Below are 17,666 nucleotides of genomic sequence, written 5' to 3' on the forward strand. Positions count from 1 at the left end.
AAGTGTAATAACTTCCGTACGTATTCACTTGAGTATCATAACTGTTTTTTACTACTTGAGTGCTACAACTTCTGAAAAAAAACGTTTATGTTGAGTGTCGTAACTTTTAATCGATCACTTTGAGTTGTATAACTTTTTAGAGGCTCTCACTAAAGTGTCAGTAATTTAGTGCGGCATGACACATGTGGTGAACATTTTTGAAAAAGTTAAGTTACTTAAGCGGTCAATTGAAAAGTTATATAGCATTCGAGTGATTAAAAGAATATTATGGTGCCAAGGGAGCATCGTATACAATTTATAACACTTATATGATTAGAAAGAAAAATTATGATACTCAAGTAAATATCATGCAAAAGTTATAAATATGTCATTTTTTTCTTTCCCGTTTTAAGACGTCAGAATTTTTTCTTCTTGGACTTGGTTGGTGACTTTTCGGACTCGCAATGTCCCTAGGAATTTGGTCCCAACCATTTTGTACGAAATCCGAAGAATTTGGTAGAGGCAGTTGTTCAGGAGAGTGACGTAAAGTCAAGGTCTTTCGTAGTGCGAGTAGTCAGTCAACTTTCCACAGGATCAGACCCTAATTTGGGCCACACAATTTGCAATTCTAAGCGCAAAAGCAAAGTCTTCTCACTCGGCATTCATGAAGCCAAATCTTGCCGTGTTTGACCCATTCTTGCATAAATAATAGCTGATGATCCAGCGGAAAATGGCACTCAGGGTACAGTGAAAAAGAAAAAATCCATAGCTCTGATAGGTTGAGTGACGATTATCAAAAAAGCCATAAATCCATTACACAGGTATCAATTCATTCCTAAACTTTTCAATTTGATCAATTCGGTCTTAAATTGTTTGATGATTTGTCAATGTAGTTATCCGTGACAATTTTAACTGAAAATTGCTGACGTGAATGACAGCAGTCCTATGTGGCACGGCCAATTGACGTGGACTATTTTTGCATTTTTTTTCACATCTTCTGCTTCTTTAAAAAGAATGGAAAAAAGAAAAACGCTTCAGAAATTTTTAAAAATTTGCAAAAACTGGCCACGTCACCACAGGCCATGATGGTCGACGTCTACATTAATGACTTTTTAGTCAAAATTGACCGGAATGATTACGTTTCAGAATGTTTATGATTAAATTAGTCAAATTAAAAAAGTTTAGGATTGAAATAATATTCGTACAATAGGTTTAGGGTTTTTTTTTTTTTTGGTGAATATCTTGATAAGCTACTGACCGTGTTCAAGCAAAGGTCGCACAATCACCAGTTTTACTAGGAATAACATGAGATAAACTAAGAAACTAAAAGGGCAGAGAGAATCATAATCAACAATTATAACACAATAAAGTGTCGCAGAATATTCGAGATGATAGTGAATTAACATGCAAATTTATTTCTTCGAGATCACAAGATATTATCCTAAGGCCACAACCAATGATGATGTCACAGAATTTTGTTCCTGTTTTTGTTGTTGCAAAGTAAAAATCTTGCTTTGGGTGTGTCCTCAGAATTTTAATTGGTTTTTTTTTCTTTTCTCAAGATACAAAATAATTGTAAAATTAAGATACCGGTCGCGAACTGAAATCTTGAAATCATAAATCGGGAATCAAAGTGAAATTCGATTGAACAGTAAGAGTCGTGAACTGATATTTTGTGTCATGGACATTTTATGAGTTGTGCAAATAATACTATATGAAAAAGAATTTGTTAATTTCGCACATGATGGTTCTATTATATGCATAGACAATTTCCCATTGTTTATTCATAGAAGAGGATTACATTCGAACATGAATGATGAATATTTACACGGTGTTTCAGTTCTAATTGGATTGTAAAGTGTAAAATTTACTTTAATTATCTTGTAACTATCATAAAAAAAAATAGAAGTTACATAACTCAATGGATAAACAAACGAAAAATCGAATCGCTGGGATCGGTAGATGCATATTGAATCGTAATTCGCTAGTAAATAGATAGATTCGATTGCGAGTTAGGAGATTTGCGGTTCACTAAAAGATACGTGCTTTGATCTCGCATCAAACCATATCAAAGGATTCCTCGATCTTATTTTCCTGTGATTTTCCTATTTGACAATGGAAATGCATGGGCAAGCATTAACTAGTGGAACACACAACGAAAATGTTGACAATTCCTACCGGGGTGTTCTTTGTTGACTTTGCATATTTCCTGTTGCCTTTCTTCCAAGATAAGCAGTACAATCGAGATGAATTGACACTACTGCTTGAGAAGGTCGGGTGAAAATAACTCATTGTGTCGCTACGCCTTGATTCGAATAGCAGTCACTTCATTTTTTATTTTTTTTCGCCTATACTATTCTTTCGCAAAGTTTTCTGAGACTTTGGTTTTGCGATGTACTAGAGAGGGATCGAGGGCGTGGTCAAACATTAAAATTCACAAAACCCTAAGCTCTCAGAGACTAATTCCATTGTTTTACAGATGAAGTTCATGAGGGGAAGTTGTTCTGACAAGTTTTGCGCAGGGCAATGTAAGTTCCCTGCTCTGAACAACAGAAGAGATGGTTGATGGTGAGCTAAAACACAAATGAGTTTGACTTGTATGCAAAAACAGAGCGGCATGATTTAATTCCCTCAAGATTTTGGAGGGCAGGATATCGTTTGCCTTCACACTCTTGAAGTGTAAGGTGTTGACAGAACAGAAGTTGCATTCTTTCAGAAACACTAGAGTATCTCCTCCTGAGATGAAACGATGACCAGTGATCTTCCTAATTTAAGCACTTTAAATTCGAAGCTCTAATGAAGACGAAGTCCGGATTTCTCTGTTTTGGAGCAATCAAAAGCTACTGAACTTCTATTAAAAGACTCGTGCCATGGCAGCATGGGCCTAGCACTCTGAATAGGAACCGATTGATTGCCCTCTCTGTCATGTTTACACAGCGGGAGTAAGTTGCAGAAAACCCAAAATTATGGTGGATGGCTGCGAGTACAAACAATTAGTTTCTGATAGAATGCACACTGAAAAGATCGATGATTGAAACTTTTTTGCATGTATGACGATTTTGCTTCTACATAAATCCGAATTAAAGTATAGAAGGACCAACGAAGGACGGGAGTCTAGAAACTTTTACATGGACTCTTCGGTTCCAAGATAATAACCCTCTTGACTTGATTGGATACTTAACTTTCACTCCGAAGACACTAGTCTTATATGGGCTAAACACTCAAACTTTTACTGACAGTCAAAAGTATTTTAAGACTTAACTAATTAGTCTAGAGTAGCGCCCTAGTCAATTGCGATAATAATAGCGATCGTGTATAATATGTGTCTATGACAGCTTGCATGTAACAAAAGGTGTGTTTGTTTCACAAAAAATTTACAATTCGAAAAAAAAAAAAAAAACATTTTCAGAAAAACAATTGATAATATCGCTTACAAAAATAAACGAGTGAAAAATATTTCCTATCACCCATGAAAATAATTAGGTATGGATTGATGTCGATGAAGAAAACATTTACCATTGACTAAAATCATTTTTCAGGAAATATTTTTTGAATCTTGAGTTTTTCGTGAGCCAAATGAACCAAAATATTCTAAAGATATCATCTCTTTTATTTTCTCCCTTTAACTCTACCAATGGTTGGAGTAGTATTAATCATGTTTAAAATTTGCTGATGTAAGGAGATTATGTTAATTAACCATAAATGGATACGGTAGTTGTAAAGAAAAATTTTCCACATCCTATATGTTAAGTCTCTCAGGGCCACAGTAAAGAAAAAACATCCTATTCCTATTAAATTGCATCCTTGACGGCCAAAATGGGTCTGTCCCTTTGGTAGGGACGACAAGACCTTGGTACAAATGAAATGGAGCATGCACATGAGTCCTCCAATGGCAGCATTGACAATCAAATTTGATGTGTTACTATGATTAGCATTCCTCGACGTGGATTTTAGCAAGAGAATTTTCCAAATCCTATCTGCGACTTCAAAAAATTGCCATAAATCACTTGGCAGCGGAGCATGAATACAGAATGCAATCGATGGTCACTGTATCGATCTCACGGTGTCCCTATGATATGCATTGAAATCAAGATTAACACTATACAGGGAGTTGGAAGATGGAGCGGAAAAACGCAACCGTCCATTGCGGAAGATGAACTTGCAGAAAATTAGGACAATCGCTAAACCAGACCCAAGTATGTAACACATAACACCAATTAGCACATAGGTCACATCTCTAGCCAATCACGTGAAATACTGCAACGAGGTTTGCCATATCCCTCGATGAACTAAACGAAAGGAGAGAGCAATACCAGAAACATGTTCACAGTGAGAACCAAACGAAAATCCAGACGCAAGACTACCACGTGAAATTGTTGGTCCGCGGTGCATCTTATCAAACCAATGTGATGCTGCTCTCACCGCCAGGCGGTCTCGCACACAGCCCAGGTAGTCCCGAAATTCTACCTTACCATCAGCGAAAATGACGTTGCCACTTATCTCGCGCAGCTTCGCCACACTTAGTGGTTTCTCGGCAGATGATGGAGGCACGTCGCCCTCGAAGATGTTGTTTCCTGAAAGTTCAGTGAATTTCTGGTCGAAGATCTTCTTCGCAGGTTCCTCAGTGGACATTATATTACTCTGGCCTTCAGCAGGCTGATCCATATAAAAAATTCTAGAGCCAGGTCGTTCTAGATCCAAGTAAGACCTCAGAAAAATGATATAGAAAAGGAGATCAATATGTGACATGGCGAAGAGTTTGAATCATGCATCCTTTCAGAGTGCATTCAATCAGATTCTAATTGTTTTTAATCGCGGCCACATATTCCATAATTTTGTGTTCCATGTGACTTACTACCCTTGTGTAACACAAACGAGAGCGCATTCAATCAGTGCCTTTTCCGAGGGGTACATCCACGTTCATTTGATTGCTCCAAAAAGAATATGGAATTAGAGGAAAGACAGACTTTGTTTTTGTTGGAGCTTCGAACTTAAACGTTGCTTAAATAAGGAAGATCACTGATCATCACTTTATATGGGGAAAAATTAAGTAACGACCATCTGAATCGAAGTGTAGCGAGATGGCGAGTTATGTTTCCTGACCTTCTCCAGTAATCGGGTCAATTCACTCTTAATTCTTGATTGTGATTCCTCTCTTATAAGAAAGACAACGGGCCATATGAAATACCAAGAAAGAACCATCTGGTGCAACCGGTGAAACGTCTTCATTATGCCAAGAAAGGCGACGGGCAATATGCAATACCAAGAAAGATCCATCTGGTGCAACCGGTCAAACGTCTTCATTATGCCAAATAGCATCCTCCATCATGTGTTGAAATAGGAAATAATAGCAGACCAATGTTTGATGCTGCCCTTCACCAATCTAAGCAAAACTCGACGTCCTAAAATCAAAGCTTCGGAAAACATTGTGAACTGAAAAGTATAAGGGGAAATTTATGTAGCAACCATCCGAATCGAAGTGCAGCGAGACAGCGAGTTATGTTCCCCCGATCTTCTCCAGTAGTCCGGTCCAATCTTAATAGCTCCTGGTCCATTTCCATTGTCAAATAGGAAAATCACAGGAAGATAAGATCGAGGGAAAGCTTACAACAAAACAGAAAATAAATAAAGGCCATGGATTCACAAGGTTTCAAGATAGTTATAGCATAGTTCAGTCTAACTTTATTAGTAAGAACTTTATCTCGAAGCACGCATTACATCAGCACATTCACCCTTCTTTGCATAATGGTAATGGACATACAATAGACGTTCATTTGATTTATAGTAGCTTGCTTAGCTGACTAACTACAACTCAACCCAAGATTAGATTGACGATATGCATGTCCATATGAGTAGGTTCCACCGAACGAACCACGTAAACTTCCGAACAAATTTGTTAAGCCTTTTGCTATAAAATGCATGTTTGTTTACAACTGCGCCAAGGTAAGAACTACTTTTTCGGCTTTATGGTCAAAATTCAAAATAGGACTCAAATTTCATAAATTATGGAAGAAATTATTTGTGGATTTACTTGTTAACATCCGTCTACCGTGAAAGTTTCGGGACTTTTAGATTGGAAAAAAGAATTAAAATTATTGAACATCAAGATTTAAATTATAGCAAAAAGAAAAAAGAAAACCGGAATTATAAAAGCCAGGAATGCCCAAGTCTATGCTCTTGGTCAAAGTATTGGTGCTACAATCTCAAAGTCAAAGTCAATAGATAACAACTCTAGCATATTTTTTTCCTCTGATTAAGGCCTGATGGTGCATGCATCGTCAATAATGTAGCAAGCAGAACAATGGTCCCACGTTGAAAAAATTATAGACCGTTCATTAAAAGCCCCAAAAATTGTCACGTAAGTGTAATTGAATCCTAAAACTTTTCAAATTGATGCGATCGAGTCCTTCTGTTAACTCTGTCCAGTTTGGCTAACAAGAAATACTAACATAGCGATGACGTGGCTAAAACGTGTTTTGATTCAAATCTTATTTTTAGTATAATTTTTACTAAAATTAATTTAAAAAATAAGGTAAATTTGTTATTAAAAAAACAAAAGGAGAGAGCCCTTACCGCTAGCGATGGTAGGGAAGTGGTCTGTAGAGCCGCGGATAAGGACCGAGGACCCTCGCCAAGAGGGCTCGCGGGCCCTCGCCTAGATCAGGGGATGGTCATCAGCCCTCACCCAGTTTTAGCCACCATTGGCGGGGGTCACTAGACGAGGGCCAGTCGGCCCTAGCCTGCGGTCGGTAGGGTCGTCAACCCTTGGCCAGGCCTTGGCAACCCCCACCAACCACTTCCCCACCATCGTCGGCCCTTCTCGGTGGCGACGGCGACAAGGACTTGAAGCCTTGCCAAGCCCTCACAGCTGGTTCTGCTTCTGCTTTTGCTTCTTCTTTTTTTCCTTTTATTTAAAATTAATTAAAAAATTATATTAAAAATCATATTTTGATCAATACGTCATTTTAATCACGTTATTGTCACATAGAAGAGAGAAAATATTTAAAAAAAAAAACGTCAGTATTTTTTGTTAACCAAATTGGACTAAGTCAACGGAATGACTCTATTACACCAATTGATAACTTTTAGGACTCGATTATACTTTCGTGACAAGTTTTAACACTTATAGTGAACATATAAAAAATAAATAAACAAAGTTTAGCAAGGTGGAGTCAAGTCAACCACTTACTTCAGAACATATGAGACCCTGCGTAAACAAAACAGGCAGTAGTTGTTACTAGCTAGCCGAAACATCATGACCAGAAGCATTCAAAATCCTGAAATGGGGAGATCTTTGAATGGTGGCCTTCTATGAATGGACTGAGAAGATGACAGAAACAGAGCAGCCAAGCCTTCTATATATATGCCTCTATGTCATGATCATGCTCCAAAACAACACCAGAAAAATCATGGATTCCGCCAAGGTTTTAGAGGGGAGTGGTACAGCTTCTGAGCTCCGGTCGCCCTTTCTGGCCATGCTTTTACTCATGTTACAAGGTGTAGTTCCCAGCATATGCACGCCATCCGCGCGATTGCTGCGACGTTCATTGCTTGATTTCCTAGAAGTGGAGATTATCGCTTATCGAGGCGGGGTATTGGTTCGCCCCTTTGGTTAGCATTTCAGGTATCGGGAGAGTGACGGATTCACGAAGAGGGCGCGGCGGGATGGCCTTTTAGATTTACTTTGCTACATTCACGAAGCTTATTAGACTGACTTTGGAGAAGTTCTAGCTTGGTATGTTCATGGTATGTTGGACCTTGCGATTGTTTTCATTAATGCAGGGTGTTTATCCAATCAGTGCATTTCCGAAAACGGTTCAATTTTAATCAAAAGCTCCGTCCTTTATGAAAAGATGGGGTCGTTTCCCAAATTCTAAACACAGGTTTGGAGTGTGACAGTGACTATGACTAATTTAGCGATCGCTCGCTCGCCCTTCTTTCTTAGCTTATTAGTAAACTTGGAATCCATGTATTCCATGGTGGCTTCCCACTTGTATAAATGAGGTTGTGACGTATAGAGACCGAAAACTCGTTTTCCGATCTTAAAGAGCGCACGTTAAAGCCAAAATAGCAGAAGTTTCTTTATTGGTCGTTCGTTTTCTTTTCCCCTTTGATGTGAGTATTTAGGTTTTTGCTTGAACTAGATAAAGCTCCTCCTTTTAGGTCGCACTCTTCATCTTCAACCTCTCCCGTCAAACGCTCGGAAGGCTATTCAGTCCGTAACGCTTCTAGAAAGGAGGCATCAGGCCATTTAGAATATCCAGTAAAGGGTTGGAGGATGTCTCAAGGAACCAATAAAAGCCAATGCTCAGAGTCAAATTATGTGTGCTGCAATCACAAATTCTGAGCTAAAAGATAGAGACTATCTTCATTTTCTTTAACTTTGATGGAAGCTGACGAACGCATTACCATCATTAAAATAGCAGCATCTGGCTGTTGGCACCCCCACCTCAAGGAAAACACAAGATTGGGGCAAGCAAAGAGAACAGAGTTTAGGAAGCTTTGAGTCAAAGTCAACCACATTGTTCCAAACCATATGAGACTCTAGACACAGTCAGACTATTTCCAAGGTTTCCACACATTGGCCAGATTGTCGACATCTGAAATTGAAGATCTTTGAAAATTGGCCTTCTGTGAATGGACTAAGAACAGAAAGGGAGTAACTAAGCTTTATATGTATGCCTCATGGTTGATTATCAACCTCCAAAAAAAAGCAAAAGAAATCATGGGTTCACCAAAATTTGAGACGCCAGTTCATCTTCTAGCCTCCTTTGCCCTTTTCACAGTGCTTGTAGTTATCATTCCACAAGGTGCAGTTCCTGCTTATGCCTCCACACTGGAAGCACAAGCCCTTCTCAAATGGAAATCCAGCCTTCAAAACCAAAACCAATCCACCTCTTCTCTATCTTCATGGACTCTCCCTCCTCAAAACGCTACCGGCTCCAACGCGACGGCAGCGAGCCCGTGCGGTTGGTACGGCATCGCATGTAACCTGGCCAGGAGCGTGATTGGAATCAACCTCACCAGTTCGAACATCAGAGGTACGCTCGATGAGTTCCCGTTCTCCTCTTTGCCGTATCTTACCTATATAGACATGTACATAAATGAACTCTCCGGCGGTATTCCACCTCAAGTTGGCCTTTTGACCAACCTCACCTACCTTGACCTCTCCTTTAACCAATTATCCGGGCAAATACCGCGGGAGATTGGGGATCTCACAAAGCTTGAGGTGCTACACCTGATTTCGAACAAGTTGAATGGCTCTATCCCTGACGAAATTGACCGGTTGCGTTTGATGAACGAGCTCGCCTTGTACTCGAACCAATTGGATGGATCCCTTCCTTCTTCCTTGGGTAACTTGAGCAGCCTCGCTCGACTATATCTATATAACAATTCATTTTCCGGTTTTATTCCTCTTGAAATGGGAAATTTGACCAACTTGGAGGAGATTTACATGGATACCAACTTCCTAACAGGGCCAATTCCTCCCGCGTTTGGGAAATTGACAAAACTAATGGAATTGCACGTATATGATAATGAACTTACTGGTTCTATCCCACCAGAGATAGGGAACTTGAATCTTCTTCGCCGACTCAGCCTGTACTACAACAATCTTACTGGTTCAATCCCCTCAACATTAGGAAATTTGACAGAGCTTACACTTCTTTCTCTGTATGGCAACCAGCTTTCTGGTATCATTCCTGATGAGTTAGGAAACCTTCGAGCTATGATCGATTTCGAGCTGAGTATGAATCAGCTCACTGGTCCTGTTCCTTCTTCTCTGGGCAATATGACAGACCTGAAATATTTATACCTCCGTGAGAACCAACTTTCCGGTTCAGTTCCTGAATTCCTTGGGGATTTGACAAACCTGGTGGTGCTACAATTGGATACAAACCAGTTCACCGGTTTCATGCCAGATAACTTGTGCCGAGGTGGATCACTGCGTAACCTCACCATGGCCGGCAACAACCTCACAGGTTCCATACCCAGAAGCTTGAGAAATTGCACGAGCTTACTCAGGGTACGCCTCGAGGAGAACCAACTCACTGGAAATCTTTCCGATGTTTTCGGCGTCTACCCAAACTTGGACTTCATGGATTTGAGTTTCAACAAGTTTTACGGGGAAATCTCGGTTAATTGGGGAAGTTGTCCGCGTTTGAGGGATCTACGAATTGCTGGGAACAACATGACCGGTACCTTGCCTCCTGAGATCGGAAATGCGACTGAACTACAAGGACTCGATCTTTCTTCCAATGGTTTAGTCGGTGAGATTCCAAAGGAACTCGGGAAATTGACCTCTTTGGTGAGGTTGAACTTGAGCAGGAATCAACTTTCTGGCATAAGTCCCGACTTCGTTTCACTATCTGGTCTTCAAAGAGTGGATTTGTCCAGGAATAGATTAAGCATGTCTATCCCAGAGAGAATCGGGCAGTTGGCAGACTTAGTCCTCCTGGATTTGAGCAACAACCGGTTAAGCCAAGAAATTCCTGGCCAGATAGGGATGCTGACTCACTTATCTGAGCTAGACTTGAACAATAACTCATTGATCGGTGAGATTCCAGCACAACTCAGCAATCTGCAAAGTTTAGTGAAACTTGACCTCTCACACAACAGTCTTTCTGGCCCTATATACGCCGTTTTCAAGGATATGCCAGGTTTGGCAACAATTGACATATCCTACAATGAGTTCCAGGGTCCAGTTCCAAACACCACGGCATTCCAAGATGCTCCAACAGAAGCATTACAAGGTAACGCTGGATTATGTGGAAATGTTGATGGACTTCAGCCTTGTGATCAATCGGCGCCACTGAAGAAGAAGAAGAACTCCAATACTGATAAGAAAGTTTTTCTCATTGTTTTCCTCGTACTTGGAGCATTTATCCTGTTTTCTTTCGTCGGAGTATACTACATTTTGCATAGAAGAAAGAACCGCCGACAAGCAGAGCCAGCGAGAGAGAGAGAGAAATTGGTTTCTATATCTACTTACGATGGGAGGATATTGTACGAAGAAATCATCGAAGCGACTGAGAATTTTAATGACAGATACTGCATTGGAGTTGGAGGATATGGAAGAGTCTTCAGAGCAAAGCTAAGATCAGGCGTTGCGGTGGCTGTGAAGAAGCTTCATCAGATGTCCGATAGCGGGCAAACGAATCAGAAGGAGTTTCAGAGTGAGATAAGGGCATTGACGGAAATACGACACCGCAACATCGTGAGACTCCACGGCTTCTGTTCACATCCCCAGCACTCGTTCTTGGTGTACGAGTATCTGGAAAGAGGAGACCTGTCTGCAACCCTGAGCGACGATGGCGACGCGAAAGAGTTGGGTTGGGATAGGAGGGCCAATATTGTTAAAGGCATAGCTCATGCTCTGTCTTACATGCACCATGACTGTGTGCCACCTATTGTTCACCGAGACATATCAAGCAACAACATCTTGCTTGATTATGAGTGCGAGGCCCGTGTTTCCGACTTTGGTACAGCCAAGCTTCTCAAGCTAGACACGTCGAATTGGAGCGCTGTCGCTGGGACATACGGATACGTCGCCCCAGGTAATTCAATGGATATCTACTGTTCTCCTATGGTGAGCTTGAAAAGTAATAGTCTGCCAGTGCTGATGCATTTTCTTCTTAATGTGTAGAGCTAGCTTACACAATGAAGGTGACCGAGAAATGCGATGTGTACAGCTTCGGGGTCGTGGCGATAGAGGTGATCCATGGAAAACATCCGGGTGAAACCATCTCATCCCTCTTAGCTGCATCGGATAAGGAGATTGCAACAATCCTGAAAAATATGCTGGATTCGCGCCTACCAGCCCCAATGCCCGGCCTTCAGGATGAACTTCTAGTCATCTTCAAGCTCGCAATTGCTTGTTTATCCACCAATCCACGACTCAGGCCGTCGATGAACATGGTTTCTCAGATGCTATCGGCATGTTCAGCCGCTCACTGATGTGGTCATTGTCCCCAGTAATAGGTTAATGCAAGAGGAACTATAGCTTCTAGCAATTGAATTGATCATCTCTAATGGTGCCTTTTATCTTCATAGATGACTGTAGTATGGGGAAGTGAGCTTGTAATAATACATGACAGGCGAATACTCAGAAGCTACAAGTTGTGGCAATGATTACTATATTACAAGCCTTTGATGTATTACAATATCTGCTTGTGTCATGGACCAAAGAAGAGTGCCACGTCATCCATCCAAGGGGGGCTCACCCAAGCCATTAGATCGTAAAGGGGTTCAATCTCCACCTTCGGATTTATGTGATAAGGATTAAAGATTTCAATCGTTGGATGTGACTAATCTCCACCGTTGGATTGATGTGACGAGGGTTACCATCCTCGACCGTTAGATGAAGTAAATCTCCACCACCAGATCGACAAGAAGAGAATTGATATCATCCACCGTTAGATCGTGTAGTAAATCAATGATTGTGATAAGATATCCACTAATACAAATAGAGGAGTCATCTATATCATTTGTATCCATCCAAACATTTGAGCAATACAAGCATTTTCTCCCAAAGCTTTCCTCTCTACAACCAGGATAATTCAAGTAAGCGACCCCCAAAAGTCGGCTCGTGACACTTGCAGTATAAACTATTATGTTATAATACCTATTACAGCTACGACTATAATAATTGTCATATATAATAGAGCCCGAGGTAATTGCAACTTATAATAGCTATCGCATACAATATATGGTCTATGACAACTTGCATGTAATAAAGGGTCAGTTTGTCTTAGAGAAAACTCACAATTTGAAAAAAAAATTCAGAAAAACAATCACTTATATCTCTTACAAAATATTTTCATCACCCATAAAAATAATTAAATATAAATTGTTGTCGATAAAAACATTTACCGTTGACTTATCTTTTTAAACGAATCTTGAATGTATGAAACAAACGAACCCAAAATATTCCAAAGATATCCTCTCTTATCTTTTCTCCCTTTAACGCTTTTTTAATAGTGTTAATCATAATTACAATTTGCATATGCAGGCATTATAGTATATTAATTAACCTATCATGGATACTGTAGTTTTAGTTTAAAAAAAAAAAAAAAAGGTTTTCCAGTCCTATATGGAAAGTCTCCATAGCCACAGCAAAGACAAAACATCCTATTCCTAGCAAATTGCATCCTTTACGGCTAAAATCGGTTCTGTCCCTTAGGTACGGACGACAAGACCTTGGTACAAATGAAATGGAGCATAAACATGCATCTTCCAATCCCTTTGTGACGGACAACAAGACCTTGGTACAAATGAAATGGAGCATAAACATGTGTCCTCCAATGACAGAGAACATTGACTATCAAATTTAATGTGTTAATATGATAAAATTTCTTCAACGTGGATTTTGACGACAGAATTTTCCACATCGTATATGCGACTTCAAAAAATTGTCATAAACCACTTCGCAGCACAGCGTGGAAACAGAATGCAATCTATGTATTGAAATCAAGATTAACACTATACAGGGTGTCGAAGATGGAACAGAAAAACACAACCATCCATTGCGGTAGATGAACTTGCAGAAAATTAGGACAATCGCTAAACCAGACGCAAGTATGAACACATAACACCAATTAGCACATTGCTCACATCTCTAGCCAATCATGTTAAATACTGGACAAGGTTTGCCGTATTCCTCGATGAACTCAATGAAAGGAGCGTAATACCAGAACATGTTCACAGTGAGAAGGAAACGAAAATCCAGACACAAGACTATCACGTGAAATAGTTGGTCTGCGATGTTTCTTATCAAACCAATGTGATGCTGCTCTCGCCGCCAGGCGGTTTGCGCACGCCGCCCAGGTAGTCCCGAGATTCTACCTTACCATCAGCGAAAATGTCGTTGCCACTTATCTCGCGCAGTTTCGCCACACTTAGTGGTTTCTCCGCAGATGATGGAGGCACGTCACCCTCGAAGATGTTGTTTCCTGAAAGTTCAGAGAATTTCTTGTCATAGATCTTCTTCGCCGTCTTCAGCACAGGTTCTTCAGTGGACATTATATTACTCTGACCTCCAGCGGGCTGATCCATATAAAAATTTTAGAGTCAGGTCATTCTAGATCCAAGAAGACCTCATAACAATGGTTTAGAGAAAAAGAATCAATATGTTGCTATGCTTCCCAAGAAGCACCATGGATTATCACTGGTTATTGACGCTTATCATATATTGCAATTTTCACAGCCCCACTTTATGAGAAAATACTTCAACGGGTATCAATGTCACGTGATTGACATATATTCGCATGGGCCAATCAATAATAGCATGTCTTTCAACTAACATGTTGTATAGTTGCCACATAACTATTTTCTTCTACTTAAGACAGAGGGAATAGTAGGGGCCAACTCAACAAAGTCACTTACATTAGAAACTTTGACAGATGTGCGTAAATTATGTTGTGCAGATTCTCCCATGTCTTGATACATTGCAAGTGAACGTGAATCCAATGTCCTGGGCAAGATTTCAGGTGGAGGTGCAAATATGTCATGCCCACTAAGCTCTTTGGTTTTAGCTTGGGAGTTCTGCTTTTTCAACATCCCGTCTGACTCACTTTCCAGCGTCCCACTCAATTCGCGTTGTTTCGCAACCTCAGGCAGAGTAGTTGGCTTTCTTTGAGAAACACTCTCTTCCTCACCAAAGGAGATGTGACTGATTCCAGCAAGAGCTTGCTAGTAATGTTTTCAGGAGGAAGTGAAAGTAAATTACGAATGACTATGGAGATTTAAGATTATGCACGCAGAACTTTGAATATTCAAAAGGATAATTAGGACCTGGTATATTTGCTCAGCCGAACAAAAATTGAAAAGATAAAACAGAATACCTGGTACATTCGGATTCCTGTTCTGTTGTTTGGAGTAGTATCGCCAGACTCTGACGGATCATTTTCTCCACTACCTGAAAAGATGCCACTTCCAGTTATCTCCTTCATTTTGTAACCCGAACACGGCTTCCTGAAAGTTGCAAAAAAGCAGCTTCAATGAATAGAAAAAAGGAAAGAAAGAAAGAAAGTAAGAATGAATGAATGAATGGAGAAATATATGCATATAGAGATTCCCAAACATTTTCATAGAACTAATTGGGAATACTAATATATTGCATTATTTTGCGTAGTTATTAATTGCCGGTGTTTCAAGTTCATTTATTAGATATGACGTGCACATTATAATGTATTCAGAATTCACGGTAAGAGAAATGGAGATATTAGAATGCAGTATAAAACATGTTTAGCCAAATTTAATATATCTCCTATGGCATTGGATACTTGCAGCATCCAACAAGGACTTTATTGCCAAAAAGGCAATGATAGATAGGAGCATGTAGTGACAGTCCTGTATATCGACTCTATTTCCTCTGAGCCTGAAGTAACTCAGAGCAGAGTCCTAACATACCCAAGAAGCCTAATTGATCTGGCAAAGTAGAGTTTGTTCATCTTCTAGAAGGAAATTCTTTTGCCTGGTTCCAACATTTCTTTTATGAACTTCATGAAGTAATTTGTATTAAAGAAACATTTAAACCATTCAGCTTTAGAATTAAGCTAGACTAGAAACTCCTACCATAACTTTTTTCTACGACAAGAAAGCCACCTTAGGCAATTATGTCTTCAACCCAGTCAATACCTCCTAACCTAGTGGATCAAATAAGATTCCAACCTCAGGGGGTTGTAGATGTTGGTCGCCCCTTCCCACCGTTGTTTTGGAATTAAAGAAATCATAGTAAGACACCAACCAAAGCGCAGTTGGGTGGCCTTAAAGACACGGAATTTCTTCCACTCGCTAGTGAGGAGAATCAAAACTTCATGTCACCTTCCGAATTCACAGTTATGTGCTTGTATGGATGGCCTATGCTGGAAGAAAGTACAATTTACTTAAAGTGTTAGAATCACATGATGCTGAACTAGAATTGGTACTCGCACTTATCGTAACTGTGTGTGTTTGCATATAGTTAGATAAGTCTGTAAGATTAATGTGAAATTGGCATAAACTGAAGTAGAAGTTGTGGGTTTGGGGGGGGTGGGGGGTGGTTGTTGGTTTGATGGCAACGGAAAAAATATTGATGATGAGACAACTATTGTTTGATTATTCTTCACATATCTTAGAGTTTCCAACTTCATGTATTTGTCCTCACATACCTTCTGGATTTCCTTAAAGTCAAGAACATCTCCTTCCTCTATATCCTAATTCAAATGTTAATCTTACAGCATTCTAAAGGTTATGGTTGTCAATCATCACTCAGATCTCAATTCCTGGTTGATTAAAAGTTGCATCTTATCAACCTAAAATTACTCCAAGATAATTTTGTTTCGTTTGCCCTGAGAAGAAAAAAAGAGGCACATCCTATAAGGAAATGAGAAATCTAAATCCAAAAAAGGAAAAAATCTAAATCCCAATTTATCTTCTTACATCATACAGAGATCCGAATGTTCTGTAATTTTTTTTCTAGTTTACTTCAAAAACAGTAATCTTCTCGATTGTGGCAAAGTTCCCGTGCAATTATGTACCAATAAGAAACAAGCCAATGAGATCAACCGCATCTTACACAACTTATATAACTCAGAATTCAAGTTCAACATTTGAAACCGCAAAAGCTAAAAAACAAAACAAAACAAAAAAAATCGAAAGTAAAAGAAGTCAAATTAAAAGAGCAATAAAAGTTGCCAAAAGAGAGAAGATAAATGCGAAAATGGTGGTAAACCCGGAGAATGCAATCTGTACACAATTATTTTAATAAAAAAAAAAGGGCAAAAGTAATCTCAGAGCACGTGAGAGTGGCGATTGGAATGAAGCTGAGCTGATCAAATTCAAGTGAAATGAAATCGGATCTTACCTCTTGTTCAAGCTCTCAGCTTCTTCATCGGTCACCTGACCTCCAAACACCACCTTACTGATCCCATCCGACGGCTACCATTTCCCCCAACCCAAGCAACAGAAGACCCACAAATCTCAACACAGGTGGTAACCAAAAAGAAAAAAGAAAAAATTCGCAAGCCGATCAAAATTGCCCAAAACCAAAAAGGAAGCAACGGAGGATTACCTGATGGGGACGCGCACTGGGGCGAGAAGAACCGGACCCCGGTCGGGCCGTGTCCGGAGCCGGGGTCTCGGACCAAGTCAGTAGATCCGCCGTGGAAGTGTGGGGCTTCCTCACGGGAGTGCTCCTCTCCATTTGAAGCTCTGTTCTTTCGCCCCTCCCTCTCTCTGTTCCCACAGCAAGACTTGCAATTCCCGTCTTCGATTGCGTTATCTTACCCTTCTGCCGGCTACCCACAACGAACTTCAATCGGAAGAATTCAGTGTTCGAAAGTCGAAGCCCACACACAAACAGAGATAGTATAAGTAAAACTATAGAAACGAAAAAGAAGGGGAAACGGGAGGAGAGAGAGAGAGAGAGATATTTCTCTTCAAACGCAAGTCTCAAAAGGGTCACTCTGTTCTGTTGCGTGTGAGGACGACGGAGGAGAAAACAACAAAAAAGCACCGATTTTTCCTTAAAATTTCCTTTGTTCTCTCCTTCTTCTTCGTGTCGCCCGATAAATGTTTTTTTAATACGGTGTCGAAATGACGAGAATGGCCTCGTGGTCTGGAAGCTTCTTGTGGGGGCGATATGCGGGGTTCTTGAGCTGGAACGCTAAGGAAATGGATCCCCTAACATTAATATGAGGGGTGACATT

General features: G+C 40.1%; 2 protein-coding genes across 3 annotated transcripts; one reads left to right on the forward strand and one right to left on the reverse strand.

Moving 5' to 3' along the window:
- Positions 1-4,229: 4,229 nt before the first annotated feature.
- LOC115748928 lies at positions 4,230-17,593 on the reverse strand. 2 transcript variants are annotated; one of them, XM_048274202.1, is made up of 7 exons: positions 17,030-17,593; positions 16,823-16,896; positions 14,820-14,949; positions 14,362-14,667; positions 13,751-14,022; positions 4,382-4,396; positions 4,230-4,339 (listed from the first exon to the last, which is right to left on the reverse strand). In XM_048274202.1, coding segments are annotated over exons 1-6 (915 nt in total). In that variant the 5' UTR covers positions 17,162-17,593; the 3' UTR covers positions 4,230-4,339; positions 4,382-4,395. The 2 variants fall into 2 exon arrangements, with proteins under 2 accessions (XP_048130159.1, XP_030541453.1); XM_030685593.2 differs by lacking the exons at positions 4,230-4,339; positions 4,382-4,396 and having other exon boundaries at positions 13,480-14,022; positions 17,030-17,591.
- On the forward strand, positions 8,572-12,126 carry LOC115748893 (MDIS1-interacting receptor like kinase 2-like). Its single transcript, XM_030685535.2, has 2 exons — positions 8,572-11,534; positions 11,624-12,126. The coding sequence occupies exons 1-2, from the start codon at positions 8,654-8,656 to the stop codon at positions 11,932-11,934; spliced, it is 3,192 nt and encodes a 1,063-aa protein (XP_030541395.2). The 5' UTR covers positions 8,572-8,653; the 3' UTR covers positions 11,935-12,126.
- Positions 17,594-17,666: the final 73 nt, after the last annotated feature.

This window comes from Rhodamnia argentea, chromosome 2 (assembly GCF_020921035.1).
Source record: "Rhodamnia argentea isolate NSW1041297 chromosome 2, ASM2092103v1, whole genome shotgun sequence".
NCBI lineage: Eukaryota > Viridiplantae > Streptophyta > Magnoliopsida > Myrtales > Myrtaceae > Rhodamnia > Rhodamnia argentea.

What these genes read in the sequence shown, in the direction of transcription:
- LOC115748893 (XM_030685535.2), top strand. Translation starts at nt 8,654, where the DNA reads ATGTATGCCTCATGGTTGATTATCAACCTCCAAAAAAAAGCAAAAGAA. An exon ending in ATACGGATACGTCGCCCCAG is followed by an intron (nt 11,535 to 11,623) that starts GTAATTCAATGG and finishes CTTAATGTGTAG; the next exon opens with AGCTAGCTTACACAATGAAG.
- LOC115748928 (XM_048274202.1), bottom strand. Translation starts at nt 17,161, where the DNA reads ATGGAGAGGAGCACTCCCGTGAGGAAGCCCCACACTTCCACGGCGGAT. An exon ending in CCAGTGCGCGTCCCCATCAG is followed by an intron (nt 16,897 to 17,029) that starts GTAATCCTCCGT and finishes GGGAAATGGTAG; the next exon opens with CCGTCGGATGGGATCAGTAA. An exon ending in CATCTGTCAAAGTTTCTAAT is followed by an intron (nt 14,023 to 14,361) that starts GTAAGTGACTTT and finishes TATATGGATCAG; the next exon opens with CCCGCTGGAGGTCAGAGTAA.